The 20958-nt window shown below is 36.8% G+C and overlaps 2 protein-coding genes across 2 annotated transcripts in view; one reads left to right on the top strand and one right to left on the bottom strand.

Moving 5' to 3' along the window:
* Positions 1-20958, bottom strand: part of LOC123609897 — a 56847-nt gene that overhangs the window by 11003 nt on the left and 24886 nt on the right. The gene's annotated exons all lie outside the window — the stretch shown is intronic.
* LOC123608488 (cysteine-rich secretory protein 2-like) overlaps positions 1-20958 on the top strand; it is a 53310-nt gene that overhangs the window by 16089 nt on the left and 16263 nt on the right. Inside the window, exons 2-3 of the mRNA XM_045498501.1 lie at positions 10655-10691; positions 20242-20312. Coding sequence (XP_045354457.1) covers positions 10664-10691; positions 20242-20312 — 99 coding nt within the window. The 5' untranslated portion in view covers positions 10655-10663. The remainder of the gene's footprint in view (positions 1-10654; positions 10692-20241; positions 20313-20958) is intronic.

Below are 20958 nucleotides of genomic sequence, written 5' to 3'. Positions count from 1 at the left end.
ACAAAAATCCAAGGGTCAAGAATATTACTGTTTAGAAGGGAAATGAACATGTACATAAAAGGCCACATTTAAAAATTACTGAGTTATTGTACAAGAGGTATGTATAAAATAAAATATGAGCATAAGAAACATATTCAAATATACCTTCAGGACCTAAGGAAAGCCATCATGAAAAAAATATGATGAATCATGGGAATCTACCCCCAAAACCAAGAGCACACTGTTTACACTGTGTGTTAGTTAACTTGACAATAAATTATATTTAAATATATATGTGTATATATATATTAATCTTATTTTATTTATTATTTTTTTAGAAGGAGTACATGAGTGAGTGACGGTCAGAGAGAAAGGGAGAGAGAGAATCCCATGAGGGACAAAGAGAGAGAGAGAGAGAGAGAGAGAGAGAGAAAGAATCCCAAACAGGGATCCATGAGCTCACCCAATGTGGGGCTCAAACTCATGAACCATGAGACCATGACCTGAGCCAAAGTCAGATGCATAACAGTCTGAGCCACCCAGGCACCCTAATAATATATATTAAGTTGAAATACAAACAATAAGTGAGATTTCAGGATGAAGGAAAGTAAGGAAAGCAGGTGCACAAGTGTGAAGACATGGGAGGAGATGTGGTTTTTCAGATCAGTAAAGCAGAAGGAGAGACCATGGAGCACATGGTATGGAGGAGCCAAATCATGAAGAACTGCACACCATGGAAAGGAAATTATTCTAAGTGGAACACACAAATGCTTACCTATTAGAGCTCTTTCAAGACATAGCAGGGGAGCTGGGTCCTGGAGGACACTGCCATGCTAGCCCTAGCCTTGTTTGTCACCAGATTGCGGGAATGTCCCTGTGGGCTGTGAAGGCAGAGGCTGAGGTGGTTCTGCAGCAAGGCAAGAAGCACTTGAGAGGGTAAGAGCAGTGGCAGTTTGATACCTGGTGTTTTTTTTTTTTTAATTTTTTAAATGTTTATTTATTTTTGAGAGAGAAAGAGCATGAGTGAGAAAGGAGCAGAGAGAGCGAGGGAGACACAGAATCCGAAGCAGGCTCCAGGCTCTGAGCTCTCAGCACAGAGCCCAAAGTGGGGCTCGAACTGGGGATAGGTGAGATTACCACCTGAGCCAAAGTTGGATGCTCAACTGACTGAGCCACCCAGGTGCTGCTGCTACCTCGTATTTTTAGGCACTGGTTTGCTCCGGCTAAATAACTATTCTTTTTACCACTGTGTACTTCCTTGTTCAAATCAATATTATTATGGTATGTATTTTATTGCTTATTCTGTTTATTATTATAGTTTAAATCATATAGAAACATTAACAAACTTCAAGCATGATAATACAATGATAATTTATGCATCATTACTCTGGCATCAGCTGGGGAGAAATAACGGAATAACAAAAACATGGAGAACAAGAGCAGTTAAAATCTAGACGATAAATGATGAGGGCTCCATCTAGAACAATGGTGCTGCAAATGTAACAGATGAGCTGGTAGAAGCAATAACTTGAACTGATACTCTGCTGTTCTAATTGGATATGAGTAGGGATAATATGGAGACGACAGTCTAGGATACATTTCAAGACTTTTAGTCTGTCCTGGATTTTATATTCAAAACATGTGCCTTAGTATTCAGCTCTTCCTAGAACCATAATACTTCTTGGTCTAGGAAATCCCTGATATACATAGACTAGCCTTAACAATAATTTTAAATAGTGTCCTCTTTCAACTTCAGAGGATCATAAATTAGGTGGTCATTTTAGCCAGCTTTAGAAAACTTGTCAAGTGACCCCACACATGTATGGCTATTAGAAGAGTTTCCCAAATGTAAGAATCACCTAGGAATCCTATCAAAATGCTGAAATCTGAGCTCCACTTTCAGTAATTCTGATTCTGTATGTTTAGGATGAAATAAAGCAAGACAAAACATAAAACAATACAGAAATCTATAAGCTTTTTCTTTAATCAAGTACCTTTGTTAATTTTAATTATATCATTAGGAATACTATACGAATATGTCCAAATGAATTGTCTACTATCTCTTCTCTTTCTCTCCACAGAAGACAGAACAAATTATACATACAATAGGTGCTCACTACATCATATATTGCTTCTTTCTTAAAGTTTATTTATTTACTTTGAAAGAGAGAAAGAGAGAGCATGCACACGTGGGGTAGGGGTAGAAAGAGAGAGTGAGAGAGAGAGAATCCCAAGCAGGTTCCAGGCTGTCAGCCCGGAGCCAACATGGGCTTGACCCCATGAACCAGAGCTCCACCTCACAAACTGTGAGATCATGACCTTGGCCCAAATCAAGAGTTGGACACTTTCCCAACTAAGCCACCCAGGTGTCCCTCATATATTGCTTTTATTGCTCAAGTATATGTGTGTATATTGAGCAAAATAACCTAGAATTGAATAAATAGCCCTGAGTGTCCCTAGTGAAAACTACTATGACCTTACCAACCATATAATGCCACACAGAAAACCTCAAGAACATTGTAATCATTCTTTTCTTATAGCTTGAGAAGATAAATAAGGACAATAGAAAGAATGACAAGATGGGGTGGGGGAAGCTCTAAGAGATGAAGAGATTTAATGGAGAACTTGGGAACTGTAGGCAATTCTACATGCATTTTTTTTTGACTTGCAGAAATTGGCTAGAAAACAAAATTCTCCTTGGGGAAGTATTTGAAGTTATTTTCATGTAATTGTTATAGAAATCCACATGGCTATGATTGTTCATTATTCTGCATGAATAAGCACTACCTGTGCTGACTAAATGGACTGGGACCAGTGGAAATAACACAAGGTGTCTGGTCACCTGAGAACATTCTGAATATGACCACTCTTGCCCAGGAGATGTAATGAAGTGATATGCATCAGAGTCAAAGGACCCAGACAGGGAAAAAGCAGAGCATAGACTGTCAGCGACTGAAATCACAGAAGAGCCTCTATTGGCACTGAGGCAGTCTCAGAGTTTTAAATAAAGTTTGAGAGGCTCCTGAGAGCTATTACTTATTGCAGTCTAAAGCTCTCTATCCTAACTTAGCATTCCACTTAGAATGACTTGGATTTAACTGCATCTGATAAGGCTAAGTAGAGGATAAATGTGGAGCCTTTCAGGCAGAAGTAGCTGAAAGGCCAAACACTGTCATGTTAGGATTCCACCCATTTTAATATAAATAAAAAGACTCACCTGCAGACAAAAGATCACTCTCCCCATAGGGTTTGCCATTCTACTTTTAGAGAAAAAATTAATTATCTGTAATTTTTATTCCTATGGAATCGTTTCTTACTAGGTAACACTGCTCAGTGGCACCTATCTTTTCTGATTTGAAATCATAATTTTATCAAATACCTACTTTCACACATCTTTTTTCTTAGTGTGATAACCTGTGAAATGAGGAATACTATTCATGGGGAAGTGACTTAACCAGTCAAAATCAAGAAATAAGCATGGGTTTAAATCCCAAAATTTGATTCAGTCATCCCTCAATACATCTTTGACATCCATGCTCCACTAGTCTGTCCCCAGTAGGATGATGGACAGTTGTGCTCTTTCTTAAGGGAATTTCAAACAAAAGGAAGGTCAAGCATCAATAAGTTAATATATTAGATACACAGAGGCCCATTTAGTTTTTCTGAGCACTTCTGAAATCTCACTATCCAAAAAGTTTACTATGAAATTAGGACAATCACAAAAGTCTTTATAAATTATTTGATTACTATGACCTATGAATATTTATTAAAAGAAGTATGCATCAGCAATGTGAAGCCCATATATGCTAGTGAAGAGGGTAGAAGATGAACAAGCTGTTTTCCTTTCCTTCCTCACTCTCTTACTCCTCCTGTACACCAGTAAGACCTTTTTGGTATTCAGTTTGTTTATTTCTCTTCCTCAACATCTTCTAAGACAAAGGAAAGAGTCACTATAGACGATTAGCTGCTATTTGCAACGTGTCTTTATTTATGAGATAATGCTAATTTTAAAATGCACCTAAGTCTATGGCCCTCAATTTCTTGGCAAGGACACAGAGATGGTCATTCATTTTCCTAAGGTCACCCTGATATTCTTTAATAGAATTTGGCCTTTAACACTTGAACTTCTGTTTAAATTATACTGATCCTTTCCCATGACATCTAAAACAAGAAACTAATCTTATGAAAACCACTGCATTCAACCAAACAAAAATGCACTTATGGAAATATTTTATGTGTTCAACAAATAGCAGGCTTGGGAAAAGACAATAAAAAAGTTTATAGTATTTTGGGGATGCAAGCTGGTGCAGCCACTCTGGAAAACAGTATGGAGGTTACTCAAAAGACTAAAAACAGAATTACCCTACAACCCACAAATTGCACTACTAGGTATTTATCCAAAGGATACAGGTGTGCTGTTTTGAAGGGACACATGCACCCCCATGTTTATAGCAGCACTATCAACAATAGCCAAAGTATGGAAAGAACCCAAATGCCCATCAATGGATGAATGGATAAAGAAGATGTAGTATATATATACAATGGAGTATTACTCGGCAATCAAAAAGAATGAAATCTTGCCATTTGCAACTACGTGGATGGAACTGGAGGGTAAGATGCTAAGTGAAATTAGTCAGTCAGAAAGACAAAAATCATATGACTTCATTCATATGAAGAATTTAAGAGATAAAACAGATGAACATAATGGAAGGGAAACAAAAATAATATAAAAACAGGGAGGGGAACAAAACAGAAGAGACTCATAAATATGGAGAACAAACTGAAGGTTATGGGAGGGGCTGTGGGAGGGGGGGATGGACTAAATTGGGTAAGGGGCATTAAGGAATATGCATTGAAATCATTGTTTCACTATATGCCAACTAATTTGGATGTAAATTTTAAAAAATAAAAAATAAAATTAAAAAAAACTTTATTGTATTTGTTATCACATATCAGGTATCATCTTAAAAGTTTTATGTTTACTATACAATTTTTAGTCATCAAAGCAAACCTATTAGATGAAGATATACATTTTACAGAAGAGAAAAGCTGAGGCTTGGAGAGGATTTCCTAAACCTGACAGTTTGCAAAGATTATGCTTTCAGCCTGTAAGCTATAGGCAGTTGGTAACTGGGAAGTGAAAGTCATAGAAAGCTGGGCCATGAGAGATCAGCTTCAAGGCAGAGATCCTATTCATCTTTGCAGTAACTAGTTAGTTTTGAGTGATCAGCACAGAAATGACAACAGGCAGCAAGCATACAGTTGTTACTATGTCTAAGATAAGAGGAGAGCTGGACAGGGAAGGAGGGACTTATTTGACATTTCTGTTTAATTTATGTTATACCCAATCTGGTTAGAGTATACTAGGTAAACCCAAGAAGAGAACACTAATTTTAAGAATAAATGTGGGGTACCCAGTTACTCAGTGGGTTGAGCATCTGACTCCTGATTTTGGCTCAGGTGATAATCTCATGGTCTGTGAGATCAAGGCCCATGTCTGGTTCTGTACTGACTATGTGGAGCCTGCTTGGGATTCTCGCTCTCTCTCTCTGCCCCTCCCTTGCTTGGGCTCTCTTTCTCAAAATAAATACATAAATCTTAAAAAATTTTAATAAAAAAGAGAAGTAAGAAATGCAACATTCTCTAAACAAGATGCAGTGTTTAATAGCAATGGTCACTGAGATACTCAATTACAAGTTCCACTAAAAGTGTTGGAATGCACAAACCAAAAATATGGTGGTCCCAACCCCTGACCCTCTCCTTTTCTTGCCACATGAGTTATTTTATTTAAAAACTCAAAGGAAAAAAAACAGTTGGAATGGAGTTAAAATATAGACATAGGAGCAAATGACTTGCCCTTTTAACATAAAGTTTGGATATGCAAATGAGAAAAAGATGAAAGATACTCACTGATAAAGTTGGGAGGGATGCATCCTAAAGGGCCAACAATGACAATGGTGGATGTAAATACAGAAAAAGACAAACTAATCACGGCAGGTGAGGGAACAAGTGTGGTTGCAAACAACCATTTTAGAAGATTACGGTCAATTTGTCAATCCAATATGTTTACGGTATTTTGTGACCCAAAGTCACAATATGTTTTTATATTTGTTTAACTTAATAATAGGGATGCTAATATTTGACAAGAAAAAACCTTATATATCATGGGGCATTTATGATTATGTAGTCATAACAATGAATATAAAGTTGGAGGACATCTATTAAGTGTTAATTATGAGTCAAAAATATTTTTCCTTTTTATGCCATTTTCTATACAATTACTATGGTAATTTCTCACATAACTACCTATACCTTGGTAAATCAAACCACCTTTCAAAAAATTCAAATACAATCCCACAGCTTAAAGTATTAGGGACAGGTTTCTCCAGACACAGAGGGAAAAAAAAACCACATAAAATGGGAGGAAACTAACACTTTAGAAATTCTTACACATGTAATCTCATTTTATCACAACCAAATAAAATAATAATACTATTCCCATTTTGCAATGGGAAAACTTACTGATAGTGAAAACTTACAGGCAGAAAAACAATGTCTCAATATACATTGACATAGAAATGTAACCTCTGTCCATCAGATCATAAATCTCAAGCTCTTAACAATATTCTATACCATTAAGTAGAGAGGAGAATGGGCTCTGGGTGCTTCTGGATATGGTCTTGCCCATGAAACACATTCTCCCATAGAAAATGGTTGCACAGAGGACGATTCCAAGGTGACTTTGTCCAAGTGGCTGATTCAGTTTATTGAGAACTCTCACCTCACATACACATAAAATAAAATACATTTAAGGGATTAACTGGACACATGGCAGCTGAGTGTTTAACAGGGTTTTTTTTTTTAATTTTACAGTACAATCTACCTTGATTTCTAAGCTCTTTTTTATACAAAAAAAAAAGTTTAGAGTAATATCTAATTATTTGACTTATTAATTAATTGCAATTAAATATTATATCTGTTGAGCAGACACTATTCAGTTCTAGTATATGTTTACCACATAACTCATAAAGCCAGTACAGACATGAAAGTGAACAGAAAATACTGAATTACCACATTGTGCAATCTACATGCTAACATGAGCACCCAGAAATTCCTGCCAGTGCTATGTATGTGATTTATTAGTTTATACTCCCTTATTTATAAAAATTCAGTATTTGGAATCATTACATTTTGGAGGTAGAGAGAACCTGAAATTATTAGTCTAACTCTCTTCATTTTTAAGATATGGAAATAAGCCTGGGACAATTAAATAAAGCCTTCCACAGATGAACAGACTCAAATGATGATAATTTAGTATGTAATGTAGATCACTGTTATACTGAATTTTACACAACCAGAAAATAAAAGTTAATACCATAAGAACTTGGAACTTAAAAATACTAATGAGTTATGGGGTCTTTTGTCATTATGTTATATGTTATGTACTTCCATTTATAAATATCACTATTGAATATTTTAACTCTCTATAGTTCACAAAACTAAGCTTAGCTTTACTATTACATAAGTAATCTTGAAAAGCCTCAAGTTGCAAACAGAATAATTTGGTTAAGATTTATCCAAGTATTGGGCACCTGGGTGGCTCAGTCAGTTAAGCGTCTGACTCTTGTTTTGGCTCAGGTCATGATCTCTTGTTTCATGGGATGGATTGAGCCCCGTGTCAGACTCTGTGCTGACAGTGAGGATCCTGCCTGGGATTCTCTCTCTCCCTCTCTTGCTGCCCACTCTCTCTCTCTCTCTCTCAAAAATAAATAACCATTTAAAAAAATGAATTGTGAACGTATTGACTGTCAAACATGTGGATAAATTATAACAGCAAAATAGCTCCAAAGAATAAATACACAAGCCCTAAATCTGAAATAGCAATTTTATTTTGATATCCACATGCACAATTTGAACAATCTTGAGAAGACATCTTGTACACAGGAAGTGTGTCTTTTCTGTCACCAGGAGGATCCCACGGGCAGGAGGCTACTCTGGGTTTAACAGTGGGAACAGATGTGCCGGCTGGGATGATTGACTCCCCATTTTTTGTGTGCCTTTCCCCTTCCCTCTCCAGCCTGGTCAGTCAGGTGTGAACCTGGGCCCTCTTACTTGGCCCAACTATGGCCAGGAGCAATGTGAGCAAAGAATTTTTCAATCCACAGGGAAATGAGAGAATGCCACCCTCTACAGGGCCCTCCTGTCAGCAGTCAGGATCCCAGTGGAGTCCATTAGTCACAGGGAGTTGCCCATTGAAACCACTGTGGGAAGGGGACCTAACAGAGAAGTGTAGACAGAACTCAGAGACAGGTGGCTATTACAAAAGAAAGCCATCCCTGGGCCCACATGCCCTGCCATGTGACCTTGGATAAGTCCCATAACTCTGTGTGCCTTGTTTCTCATCTGCAAAATGGGGTAACAGGAGCGCTCACCTTATGTGGTTGTGAAGAGGGCTTAATGAGTCATTCCACACACAAATTTATGACTATCGCCAAAATTCTAGCTACATTTTAAACATGAAGAGGACAGTTTCAAAAGTTTGGGTTTTAAATGTTTCTAGAGAAGAAAAGGGCAATCCTGTGAATTATACAAAAGTATAACCCTCCCCAAACTAACAGAGCCAAGTGGACAGATTCTCTACTTGAATCTTCCATTAAGAAAGGATCCACTTTTGGAGAAAGGGAGATTGTGAAAAGATTTAGATGATAGATTCCCAAGGCACAGGTCACAATGTACCAAGCCTGGAAGAGAAGGAAACATGGTCAATGACATGCTTTTACCATGTGTCACCCTGAACCAATCTCTTGTTTTAACATTCCAGTAACTCTTGACCTTGTTTTCCCTGAATTTAAAGGCCTACAACTTACTCTAGTATTGAGGTTATAACAAGCAACAAAGTGTAGCAAACATCAGAGCTGACAGTTTATCTCAAATTACTTTGTCAGTCTTGACAGTGAACAAGACTGGACCCAAATAGCAAATGTCTCCATTTGTCCAGTGAGCTGCACATAATACCTGAAACCACCACCTCCCCATCAGGAATGTAGCAGAAAAGGAGAATTTTCTCAAAACCATATGCCTGGATGGGGCTGCACCACTGGGCAGGTATGGCCTGGACACTGAGGAACACTGGTATACACACCTGGTCCCGAAGCCCTGCCTTAGCTTTGGCCATCTGAGCCAGAGTACAGGATCTGAGCCATTGCTTGAGATACATTGGCTGGGGTGCCTGGGTGGCTCAGTCAGCTAAGCATCTGACTCTTGGTTTTCAGCTCAGGTCATGATCTCACGATTTGTAAGTTCGAGCCCCACGTCGGGCTCAGTGCTGACAGCCTGGAGCCTGCTTGGGATTCTCTGTCTCCCTCTCCCCGGCTCGCTCAAAATAAATAAGCTTAAAAAAATTAAAATAAAAAAGATACACTGGCTGATATTCCTTCTGGGTGGGCCCCTCACATCACCACGTACTTTGTCAGGACTTCTAATATTATTTGCTAAGAAGAAATCCAGAACTGGAAAATCAGGAAATCGAGAACGAGGTTTAAAAAATGTTTTGGAGCCAAACCCTCCTGAGGACATGCAGAGAAATGGGGACACCCGCACAACATCTACATACAACACACAGTTACAACTAAACTCATTTTTTAAAAGCAGCAAGTTTATCCAATTAGAATTAGAATGCATTTCATTATCCATTTTAAAGGACTAAAACTTTTCAGACAAAGGAGATAAAATCTTTCTGCCTTAAAATTTTTCAAGTCAGAAAACTACAAACTACATGTGACAAATTGGTTTAATGTTGACCTAGCTTCATGTTCCAGGGCCAGGCCTGACGGGTATAAATTCGCTTTAGAAGACAGTAAAATGAAGCTGTGTGAGGCACCCCCTTGATCCCTTCCTGCATTCCCTAAATCAAGTTTTCTAGGTCATTCTTTCCATTAGAGAATAGGCCAAGTTCTGATATATATCCAATAAACAAATTAAACACTCTAAAAATAATTACAGTAAATCCAATATTAACTTTAGATATCCTGTACAAATCAAGTCCTGCCAATAAACTAAAGAATGACCTCCTAGCCCTTCCACTGAACAATGTTAGGTTTACTTGCAGAAATGCATGCATAAGAACATGTATCTACATTCAGTTTATTTAAGCATTTCCCACAGTACTGGACACATCACAGCTCCCAGTAAGCAAATGTGTCAGCTTATGGACTCATCCAGCATCCTGGGAAATATCTGGAAGAAATATTGCATTTCCCAGCTCCATAGAAGAAAAAGCTGTGCATAAGCTCTTCAACCTGCCTACCTCTGGACATATGGAAACATTAAATAACCTCCACCCAAGGTCTACAGAGAATTCACTTCTAGGAACTAAACAGGCACTGAGAATAAATGCACACCAAAGGAGACATCTAAGGACATCACCTGAGCTGAAGAAAAGCCATTCAAAAAAAAAAAAAAAAAAAAAAAAGCCATGTGGAGAATGACAAGATATTGCCAAAACTTCAGTTAAACAATCAGCAGTGAAATTTGAAACTATTGGTATGACAAATACTGTTTCAGACCTGTTGACTTAGATTCACTTGCGCAACCGTAATTGGCCCAAAACAGGAAATAAGTGTAATGTATATATACTGCTCTAACCTCTTTTTCTCCACCTTCCTTCTTCCTACAGATAAAGCAGATGTTTCAGCCAGCTCTGAGAATCAGCAGTAAGTAATGTATTTATTTTAAGGTGAACATTTTATGATGCAAATACATTGATGCTTTTTCAGTGGCAAATCATATATTGTAAAAGAATCTATGATTTTTCAAAACTTAATCACTTTTATTGAGAGTAATGGGCTTAATTTTTATACTCTTTCTTAAGCTGAGAAAATACTATGTAGCTCTATTATTCCAAAAGCACTTTTAGCGAATTTAATATTTAAATTAAATTTTACTTTTCATTCTAAAATAGGTAATATAATTTCCATGTTTATGACTTTTGGAAACAATTATACCAGAACTTCCTTTCAAGGCAAAATGAATAAAGAGATATGTGTCACATACTTCCATATTAATAATTTCACTCATATTCACATATATAGCTATGTCATTGATACAGACTATATTAAAGTAAGGATCAGAAGCTATTGCTAATAATTTTAAATCTATCAAAACAAAATTATAGCACTGACATAGAGATAAAAAAAATATCCTGAATGATTATCAGCATAACAATTTCCCTCGTGAAATTCCCTCAAATCAAAAAGAAAACAAAAGACTTATAAGTTTTCTGATCAAAAGTTAATCTACATAAGCAAATATAGTATCTGCTGTGTATATTTTATATAAGAAAGCAGCTTCAACAAAGAACTTTTTCTGGCAAATAAGAAATGGTACCTAATCACAACATTCAAGGAGTTATTTACCCTGCAGAGCTAAGATTTTATTTGCAAAAATATTTTATTAATGTTCTCCTCTATGGCTAAACTGCCATCCAGGGAGTTTAGGAAGGATTTATACTGTTCCCAGAGAAGATCTGGTGTTGCGTCTTTTGTCAATTAAAACCAAAATCTACACCTGCTTCTATGTGACTCACCTTCTGGAGGAGCATCAAAGGAAATTAAACCGATGACAAGTTGCAAATGCAGGAACTACTCTATAATGATGCGTCGTGAGGTAGTTTGGAACCCCTGAATAGAGCTCAGACTTGTAAGAGGAAGAGGCAAATTAGGAGGAAGGGTGTCAGACCTCTAAAGTAATGTCTAAATCAGATAGTGCTAATAATTCCAGTGATGCCGTTTAGTAAATTCGAGTAAGGGAAAGGAAAAAATGTGGAAAAGAAAAAAAAAACTTGCTTTTGGGAACTGTCAAGGCAGCTACTGTTATTTAGGTATCTTTGCAGATTTCTTAGATGATGATGTCTAGAAGTTTGGCAAACTTTGTACAGTATCATAGGCTGCTTTCTGTAGTGCAGACAAGTGGCTGAGATAAAGAAAGTGACCAGAATGAAGATTAAATGTGACATCTAAAGTTCAAAAAGATTGCATCAAATACTTTCCTGTGCTGTGAATGGTATGCAGATGTGTCTGTACCGACAAAGCACACATTATACATATGTGTGTTGATGCTTTTAATGACATTATTTTTTTCTGGTCTAAATGTTTGAAACGTTTTCATCCCCTCCTTTCAGGAGCTAGGGCTTTGAGGCCAAACTGTCTGCACTTACCCTCCGGTTCTTTTGCATGCAAGCATATGGCATTTCATTATTAAATCTCTGATCCTGGGACTGAAGATCTGTAAACTAGGGTATTGAGTCATGTAATCTACTATCTAGAGTGTTGGGAGTTTTAACGGGCCCATAAAGAGTGACACAGTGCTTCACACAAAACACAGGTCACCATGTAATGGCATGATCATATAGTTCACTTAAGGCAAAGGGATATGGTCTTGAAAACATGCATGTAGAACATTTCATCTATTTATAAATTTAATCCCTCTGTATTTACTTTCATAGGTAATGATTAATAAGGATTTGGTTTTTTTGCTTCTTTAAAATTTTCCCCATATAGCAAGGTAATTTCCCCAAAGTCACATGCTAGATAATCTGTTCTTCCTCTAATGCTTTTCTATGCTACTTTGTTTTGTCTGTCTCTTAAATTTTCTATTCACTTTCATTGGCCCATTTTTCTCTTCCTAATACAACATCCAAATTTTGTCAAAACAAGTTTGGAGCCTATTTTAATAACTAATATGAAAAGATTACCAAATTAATTCTTCTTATTAAAAAGTATATTCAGTTATTCATAGGCCAATTAGAATTTTTACTAGGATTACATAGAATTTTCATATTAATTTAATTAGGATATTAACTTTATTATATTAACACATACCATAATAGAATGAAAATATCTTAACTTATGCATATCTTCTTTTGTGTCCTTTACTAGAGTTTAAAAGTAGTCTCCAAACATTTTTTTTTCTAATTCTTGGTTATATCGTATAAGCTTTATATTTTTTGTACTATTTTTTTTTAAGTTTATTTATTTATTTTGAGGTGAGAGAGAACACGAGCAGGGGAGGGGCAGATAGAGAGTGAGAGAGAGAATTCCAAGCCAGCTCCACACTGTCAGTGAAGAGCCCCATGTGGGACTCGATCTCATGAACTGTGAGACGATGACCTAAATCAAAGCTGGTCACTTAACAGACTGAGCCACCCAGGAGCCCCTATTTTTCGTGCTATGAGTTGTATGTTTCTTTTTAATCTTATTTTCTAGTTGAGTGTTGCTAGTTTATGGCAATGGTATTTTTTATAGGTTGACTATTACATCTTACAAACTTTTCATTATGGTGCATTCTCCAGATAATTGGCCATATCATTTAAAAATAATACTAATATTACCTCTTCCTTTCAAGACTTACAAATATGTACTTTTTTTCTTATGACTTTGATAAGGACCTCTCTAATATGATGTTGAACAATACCAATGACATTAGTCATTCTTTTTTTGTTGTTGTTGTTCTCAATATTAAATGAATGCACCTAGAGTTTCTCCAAACTAGGGATATTTAGCAATATTTCCATTACCAAACTAGTAATCTCTCATCTTCTTTGTTCTTATTTTTAACTATAACTAGGGGTTGAATTTAATAACATATTTTGCCACATGATTTTTCTTTAGTCCATTAATGTGATGAATTTGACCAATATATTTTCTAATTTTGGATTATTCTTTTTATAATTTTGAATTATTCTTACAGTCCTGATATAAAACTTACTTGATCATGGATTTCTTTGAAATTTGTTTTTATTTGAGTATAGTTGATACACAATGTTATATTAGTCTCAGATGCACAACTTAATGATTTGACAAGATTATATATTATATTATGTTTACCTCAAGTATAAGCTACCATGTGTCCCATTACATCACTCTTACAGTATCACTGACTATATTCCTTATGCTTTGCTTTTTATTCCCATGACTTACTCATTCTGTAACAAGAGACCTGTATTTCCCTCTCCCCTTCACCCATTTTGCCCCCTCTGCATCCCTTCCCTTTGGCAACTATCAGTTTGTTCTCTATATTTATAGTTCTGATTTTGCTGTTTGTTTCTTCTTCTTCGTCTTCTTCTTTTAAATTCCATTTATGAGTAGACTGTCTCCCTCAGTCTGACTTATTTCACTTAGTATAGTACTGTCTAGATGCATCCATGTTGTCTCAAATGGCACCAGATTTTCTCACTATATCATTTCTTCCATCATTCCTCCAGAGTTCATGTCAGGGAGATAATACGAAGCCTGCCTATTTTTACAGCCTAACTAGAATAGAAGCCTAAATGCTTACTTTATTTATTTATTCATTCATTAATTCATACATACATACATATTTTATTTTATTTAAAAAAAATTTTTTTAATTGTCTTGAGAGAGAGAGAGAGTGCATGTGTGAATGGGGGAGGGACAGAGAAAGAAGGAGACAGAATCCCAAGCAGGCTCCGCACTGTCAGCTCAGAGCCCAATGCAGGGCTCCAACTCACAAACCGTGAGACTGTGACCTGAGTTGAAGTCAGACACTTAATCTACTGAGCCACCCAATTGACCCTATACATAATTTTAGGGAGAAATAGAATGCCAGTGGGGGAGAGGTGCATAGAAAGAGAGAGCTAGAGAGAGAGAGAGAGAGAGAGAGAGAGAGAGAGAGAGAGAGAATCCTAAGCAGGCTCCAGGCTCCATACTCAGCAAGAAGCTTGATACAGGACTCAATCCCACATGACCTGAGCCAAAATCAAGAGTCAGACGCTCAATCTACTGAGCTATGCAGGCACCCTGAAAAGCTTGCTTGTTAAATCAACCCTTTTATGAATTCTTCTCTTAGGAACTAAACAAATTCTCCCTAGTGTCTAATTTGAAAATCCTTATTTCCATAAAATGGACTTTTAAGGCAAGGTATGGCTATATAATTTTTGTAAGTTTATGTTTTTCATTAATTAGTAAGCAGTGATATCATGTCATTAGAGAAAACAACTTATTTTTTTCAAGGGAGTATTTCAAACTTAGGGGTGCTCCTAACACCAATGTAAAGAAGAAGCTATATGCTATAATTTAATTGTGTATATAAATTTATGCTTTAGAAAGACACAATTTGCTCCGCTGTATATAGTTAGCAGTAAATCATCAACACTTGGACTTGTAAATCTTTGAATCCCTTTGACTTTTCCCTAGTCACACTCTTGAGAAATTACTGATCTCTTGAAAAGGAAAATTATGAATGGCAGAGCAGAAAATTGTATAAGAAGAGAGACTTGGTGACTTGCATGTAGCAAAATAACTCTTTTGAGGGCAAGGATTTAGAAAGAATCTAAAGTTTGTTCCCAAGGAAATAGTCGAGGAGATATATCATGACGCACATTTAAAAATTGTCTATATGCAAGTGAATAACAAGAAGACTCTATTACTTTCCTAATTTTTTTAAAAATCTTTGCTTACTTTTGAGAGAAAGAGAGAGACAGAGTGTGAGCAGGGGAGGGGCAGGGAGAGAGGGAGACACAGATTCTTGAAGCAGGTTCCAGGCTTTAAACAGATAGCATAGAGCCCAAAGCATGGCTGAAATTCACAAATAGTGAAATCATGACCTGAGCCAAAGTCAGAGGCTTAACTGACTGAGCCACCTAGGCACCCCTCCTAATTCTTTCTAATGTTTTCTGTATGACTCTACCAAATGGAAATGCAAATAAAACGTATCCTATCTGCACCTGCTATTTAGGGAGGCCCCTGGGGGCAAGAGGTGAGGTGGAGCTAAATGCATTGGTCTTACAATATATCTGAATATCTGAATACAAAACATCTGAAATATTTATTTCCAGAGCCTTGCTCTATGCTAGATTCTTCCCTTTCCTTCTCCAAAAATCCCAAAATGGGTCTCAGCAAAAGACAATAAAACTTTACCTTTCACTTTTGCACACATGGGAAAGTCCAACCAGCTCACACTGTGGGCATTAGGATTATGGGCTCCCCTAACAACATGCTAAGACAGGGCTGGCAAGAATCCTGTCCTTTTTCCTTGACCATGCTCAACAATATCTAGCATGCTATCATGGATAGAATGTGGAATAACTGATTGCCATTGACTTGAAAAAAAAAGGGAGGGTCTATTTTCCTCTTTTGCTTTCAAATTTTCTAGGAGGCCCAACTGAGGCCATGACAAAGGGATGTGCATGGCCCAAGGACACTAGTGTAAGAGTGAGTCCCCTGGAGACTTTGTAAGCTTCTGCAGCTCCCTCTCTGACCAAATATAGAGTGAACCATCTTTTGCCATAGCTACTCACAATGTAGATATGGGGGGAAAGTCAAATGTAAAGAAATTGAGAGAAAATAGAATATTAATATAAATCAGAAAAACTGAATAAAATACAAATTGACTGGGTGGGCTTTAAATGTTCCCATCCAGAGACAAGATCGGTGTATTTGGAGTTAACCTGTGAGTTTCTTTGGAAAGAAGAACTTAGAAATGTTCACATTCTTGAAGGATATGGTTAAAATTAAGGTTAAGAATTAACATGACCAAAGACATAAAGGGCATATGATCAAAGGATAATGAGGTATAAACAAGGAACCCCTCATAAGGAGAGTTATGAGAAAAAGATTATCTAATGAATAATGTACCTACCAGGTTGGGTTCCCCAGGTAATGGTAACAAAATCTGAGACACAGGAGGTCAAAAAATACATTTGGGATCAATTCCCTATGAAGGGAGGGAAGGGAAGCAAGATTGCTCCAAGATAGAAGTCAAACTGTGGTGTAGTCTAATCGGAGGCTTCAGCCCATCAATTGAAGTGCCAACAAGCTGAGAGATTTCTTCTGGGTACACCTCCACCTGAGGGCACAGGCATCCTTTACTCTAACATTACTTATCTCCCTATTAACAAGAACCATATGAAGTGATCCTATGTCACCATAGTCCAACTTGAAAAAGATTTTCAATTTCATATAACTAGTTACAACAGGATTAATGACAATAAACCCCAGACTTCTTAACATCTATAGTGCACCCTTTCCATTATCACAATACCAGGTGCCAACTTTAGGTGTTCAGGTTTGTTCAATAGGGACCAGGTAACTCTGAGAAATGAACAATGTTTTTTTGGACACTAAGTTTATGTATTTGCTTTATACAGAATTTAAGTTAATTTTTATTTCCATAATCTTTCTTTTCTGTCTTCAAATTTTCATTTTATTCTCCTACCTCTTCCTCTGTTCCACCTAATAATTACAGTATAAACAAAATCAACTTTTTCTTACTTCTGTAAGTGATATTTTAATGGGATAGAAGAGTTTACATTTCCAAAAATCTGTAGGAACACCTGCATAATTTGTATCCCTCATAGAACTCTCTTGCAGGAATATGCTGCTAATTTGTGATTTTCATTCTAATTCTCTCCCTTTCTGTTCTAATTATTTAAAAAATATTATTAAATAAATACTTCATTAAATAAAAAAATACTTCATTAAAATGCCAACAAACTTCTCCATTATTTTAACAAAGTTACATATCTAAAGGTTATCATAATGAGGCATATTTTCAACACGAGATGCATATCCTAAGAAAATTGATAGATGCATATCCTAAGAAAATTACTTGAGCTCTTTAAGTTTTAGGAGTTTTATTTCATATTTGAGGGACAATAGTAGAGGATTAACTTGTTAATATTGTGTATTTTTTTTTCTAATCTTTTCAAATGTGTTTAGTAATCTACCAGCTATTTAACAGCCAGGAAAAGCTTTATACTAATGCACGAATATTTTTAGTCAAGGCAGAAGATTCATTAAATGCTTTCATTCTTACCAGGAACCCCAGGCCTCCAAAAAGTATAATACAGTTTAGTGGGAAATAGATATTGAGGCTAAAAGAAATCTTGGGTTCTGTCCCAGCTATACTTCTGTGCCTCTGTTCTCTTACATGATTGTCATAATGCCTAAACTGTTAGCTACACCAGGTTGCAAAAAAAAAAAAAAAAAAAACAACTATTAGGCTTGACAAAGTCAGACATACTTTCCAAAGAGTTAATAATCTTCTTCTTTTTCTAATTACAGTAATTACAGTAACACAGTCTTATAGAAAATGCAAAAAAGAATGTCTCACCACGTGAAGATAAACTAATTCTCTTGTATTTCTGTTTAATCTCATTTGTTCTTTGATAATTATTTTGTGGGAGAAGGGGATGAGATCCTATTTATGTTACTTCAGGAGAGTAATAATGTAAGCATTCCCAAATCTCCCTAACATCAAGATTGTCAATATGACCATGCAATAAAATTTCTTCTCTTACCTTAAAACTACTCCAAAATACCTGTGACATGCTTTTTGTCATAGATCCATGAGCGAAGCAAGGCTCATTGAGATATGGATGCTGGATGGGAGTCAGAGGTAACCAGATCTCTCAGTGTCTTGCTCACACATGGGCACCTGAATGCAAATCTGTAGCTCCAGAAGATTTCAAATTACCATATTTTATGGACCTTCAAACTCACTCAGAAATAACCTAACCCTCAAATACCAAATATGGGAATGTGTGTGAGACTTCTTGGGCTGCCATGACAAAATACCACAGACTGGGTGGCTTCAGAAATTTGTTTTCTCACAGTTATGGAGGTTCAAAGTCTGAGACCAAGGTGACAGTATAGTCAATTTCTGGTGAGACTTCTCTTCTTGACTTGCAGACAGCCACCTTCTCACTATGTTCTCACATAGAATCTTCTTGTATGTGTGAAGATGAGAGAGAGGAAGGGGGGGGTGGGGAGAGGACTCTGGTATCTCTCCCTATATGTACGCTAACCTCATTGGATCAGGGTTCATTCTTATCACCTCATTTAATCTTTTAAAAAAATTTTTTTTCAACGTTTATTTATTTTTGGGACAGAGAGAGACAGAGCATGAACGGGGGAGGGGCAGAGAGAGAGGGAGACACAGAATCGGAAACAGGCTCCAGGCTCTGAGCCATCAGCCCAGAGCCTGACGCGGGGCTCGAACTCCCGGACCGCGAGATCGTGACCTGGCTGAAGTCAGACGCTTAACCGACTGTGCCACCCAGGTGCCCCAACCTCATTTAATCTTAACTACTTTCTTAGAAACCCAAATACAAATATAGCCACAATGGCTTCCACATATGAATTTTGGGAGGGCACAAACATTCATCCATAACAGAAGCTAAGAATTTCCCATATACCATTTTTTAACTTTGAAGCATAAGCATTGTTTTTGTTATAACACCATCAGAGACATAACTGTTATGTCTAATATACTCCAACAAGAGAATGTATTCTAACTTATTTGGGCATTTTATCTCCCTGCTATTGAGCATGTAGTAAATTGTAAGGTTTTTATCCTTATAAAATTAATGTAATAAAAATGTATGCCTAAAGTTTTTCCAGTATACATTATTATTTCTTCAGGATTCCAAGAAGTTAAATTAATGAGGCAAAGGATGTGAACCTATTAAGGGCATCAGTACAGATTGTAATTTAATCTTAAAAGTGAGAAATCTACCTTCTGTTTTTAGACACAGAAGGAGAATGTTGCCTTTTTTAGAATTTGAGGCATTGTAATACTGAAAGGTTTGAATGGGAATGAATGAGGACACTGGCTACTTTGGTGTAGTTGAAAGTATTAAAGAAAAGCACTTCCTTCTCAGTGGATTTACCTAGGGTTCTAGTAATGTCAAATACATGAGCTAGATTCATGGCAGGAAAGAAATGGCACATGATAACTAGTAATTTGAAGAGATCTTAATGAGGGTATACTTATGAAGGATTAAGAAGGATTTAAGGAAACCAGCAAGGACTATTCCAGTGGTATCCCAGTATTGCTAACAGTTGGGAGCTAATACTTCTCCTCAGTAGGCAATGTGAAGAAGCCATTCCTAGAATCCGAAGGGAAGAGCTACATAGACAAGACTGTGGAACTAGGGTAAAATAGGGTAGTATGCAGATGCACTTCACATTTATAGGTGTACTTCAAAGGCTTCAACCGAGTACCTCCTTTTGTTCTTTACATCCTATGAAGGGCTGCTTCTGGGTGAATCCATTATCATTCTATTGGCATCTTGTAACAAATCTTCTCTTGTTATATTATTAGTGAACGTGGAATAACTGAGATCATTACTTTGTTTTGTTTTGTTTTGTTTCCTATATTCCTCAGAAGTTCATGCACTAAACATTCTAATGCAGGTCTTTGTTCCCTTTGTGGTTTTTTTTTTTTCTTTTTTTCCTCCCCCAGCCATGGCCTTATTCCTGGAGTTGCTGTTCCTGGCTCTTGTGTTGCTTCCATTCTTTCCTGCAAATGGACAGGTACGGTCAAGTTTAAAAATATTTTCAGAACGATTGAAGCAACTCTGAGGAATAGCAAGCTATTAGATCAGTTTGCAAAACTGAAAAGTACTACAGTGTCTGGTACATCACAAAGTACTCATCCGTTGCTCGAGTACTTAACACAGTTAATTTTAAGGCTGTGATGACAAGCTGTAGCCTCTAGCCACGTGAGGGTATTGAACACTAGAAATACAAATGATCGGGACTGAGATCTGCATAAACACATGGAGATTTCAATACTTAGTAAAAAAAAAAGTCAAAGTATTTCATTAATAATTTTAAAATTGATTGCATGATGAAAGCATAATATTTTGAATCTGTTAAATAAATATGTTATTTGATCTGTTTATTTTTTTCCTTTTCAAAGTGGCCACCCAGAAATTAAAATTATGTTTGATACAGGGCACCTGGGTGGGTCAGTCAGTTAAGTGGTTGACTGTGTTTCAGCTCAGGTCATGATCTCATAGTCATGAAATCAAGCCCTGCATCGGGCTCCATCATGGGCGTGAAGCCACTTAAGACTTTCTCTCTTTCTCTCTCCCTCTGGCCCTCTCCCTCTCTCTTTCTCTCTCTCTCTTAAAAAAATTTTTTGGGTGTGCCTGGGTGGCTCAACCAGTTAAGCATC

Source organism: Leopardus geoffroyi, chromosome B2, assembly GCF_018350155.1.
Source record: "Leopardus geoffroyi isolate Oge1 chromosome B2, O.geoffroyi_Oge1_pat1.0, whole genome shotgun sequence".
NCBI lineage: Eukaryota > Metazoa > Chordata > Mammalia > Carnivora > Felidae > Leopardus > Leopardus geoffroyi.
The sequence above is the reverse complement of the archived record's forward strand: the minus strand, read 5'-3'. Positions and strand labels throughout refer to the sequence as shown.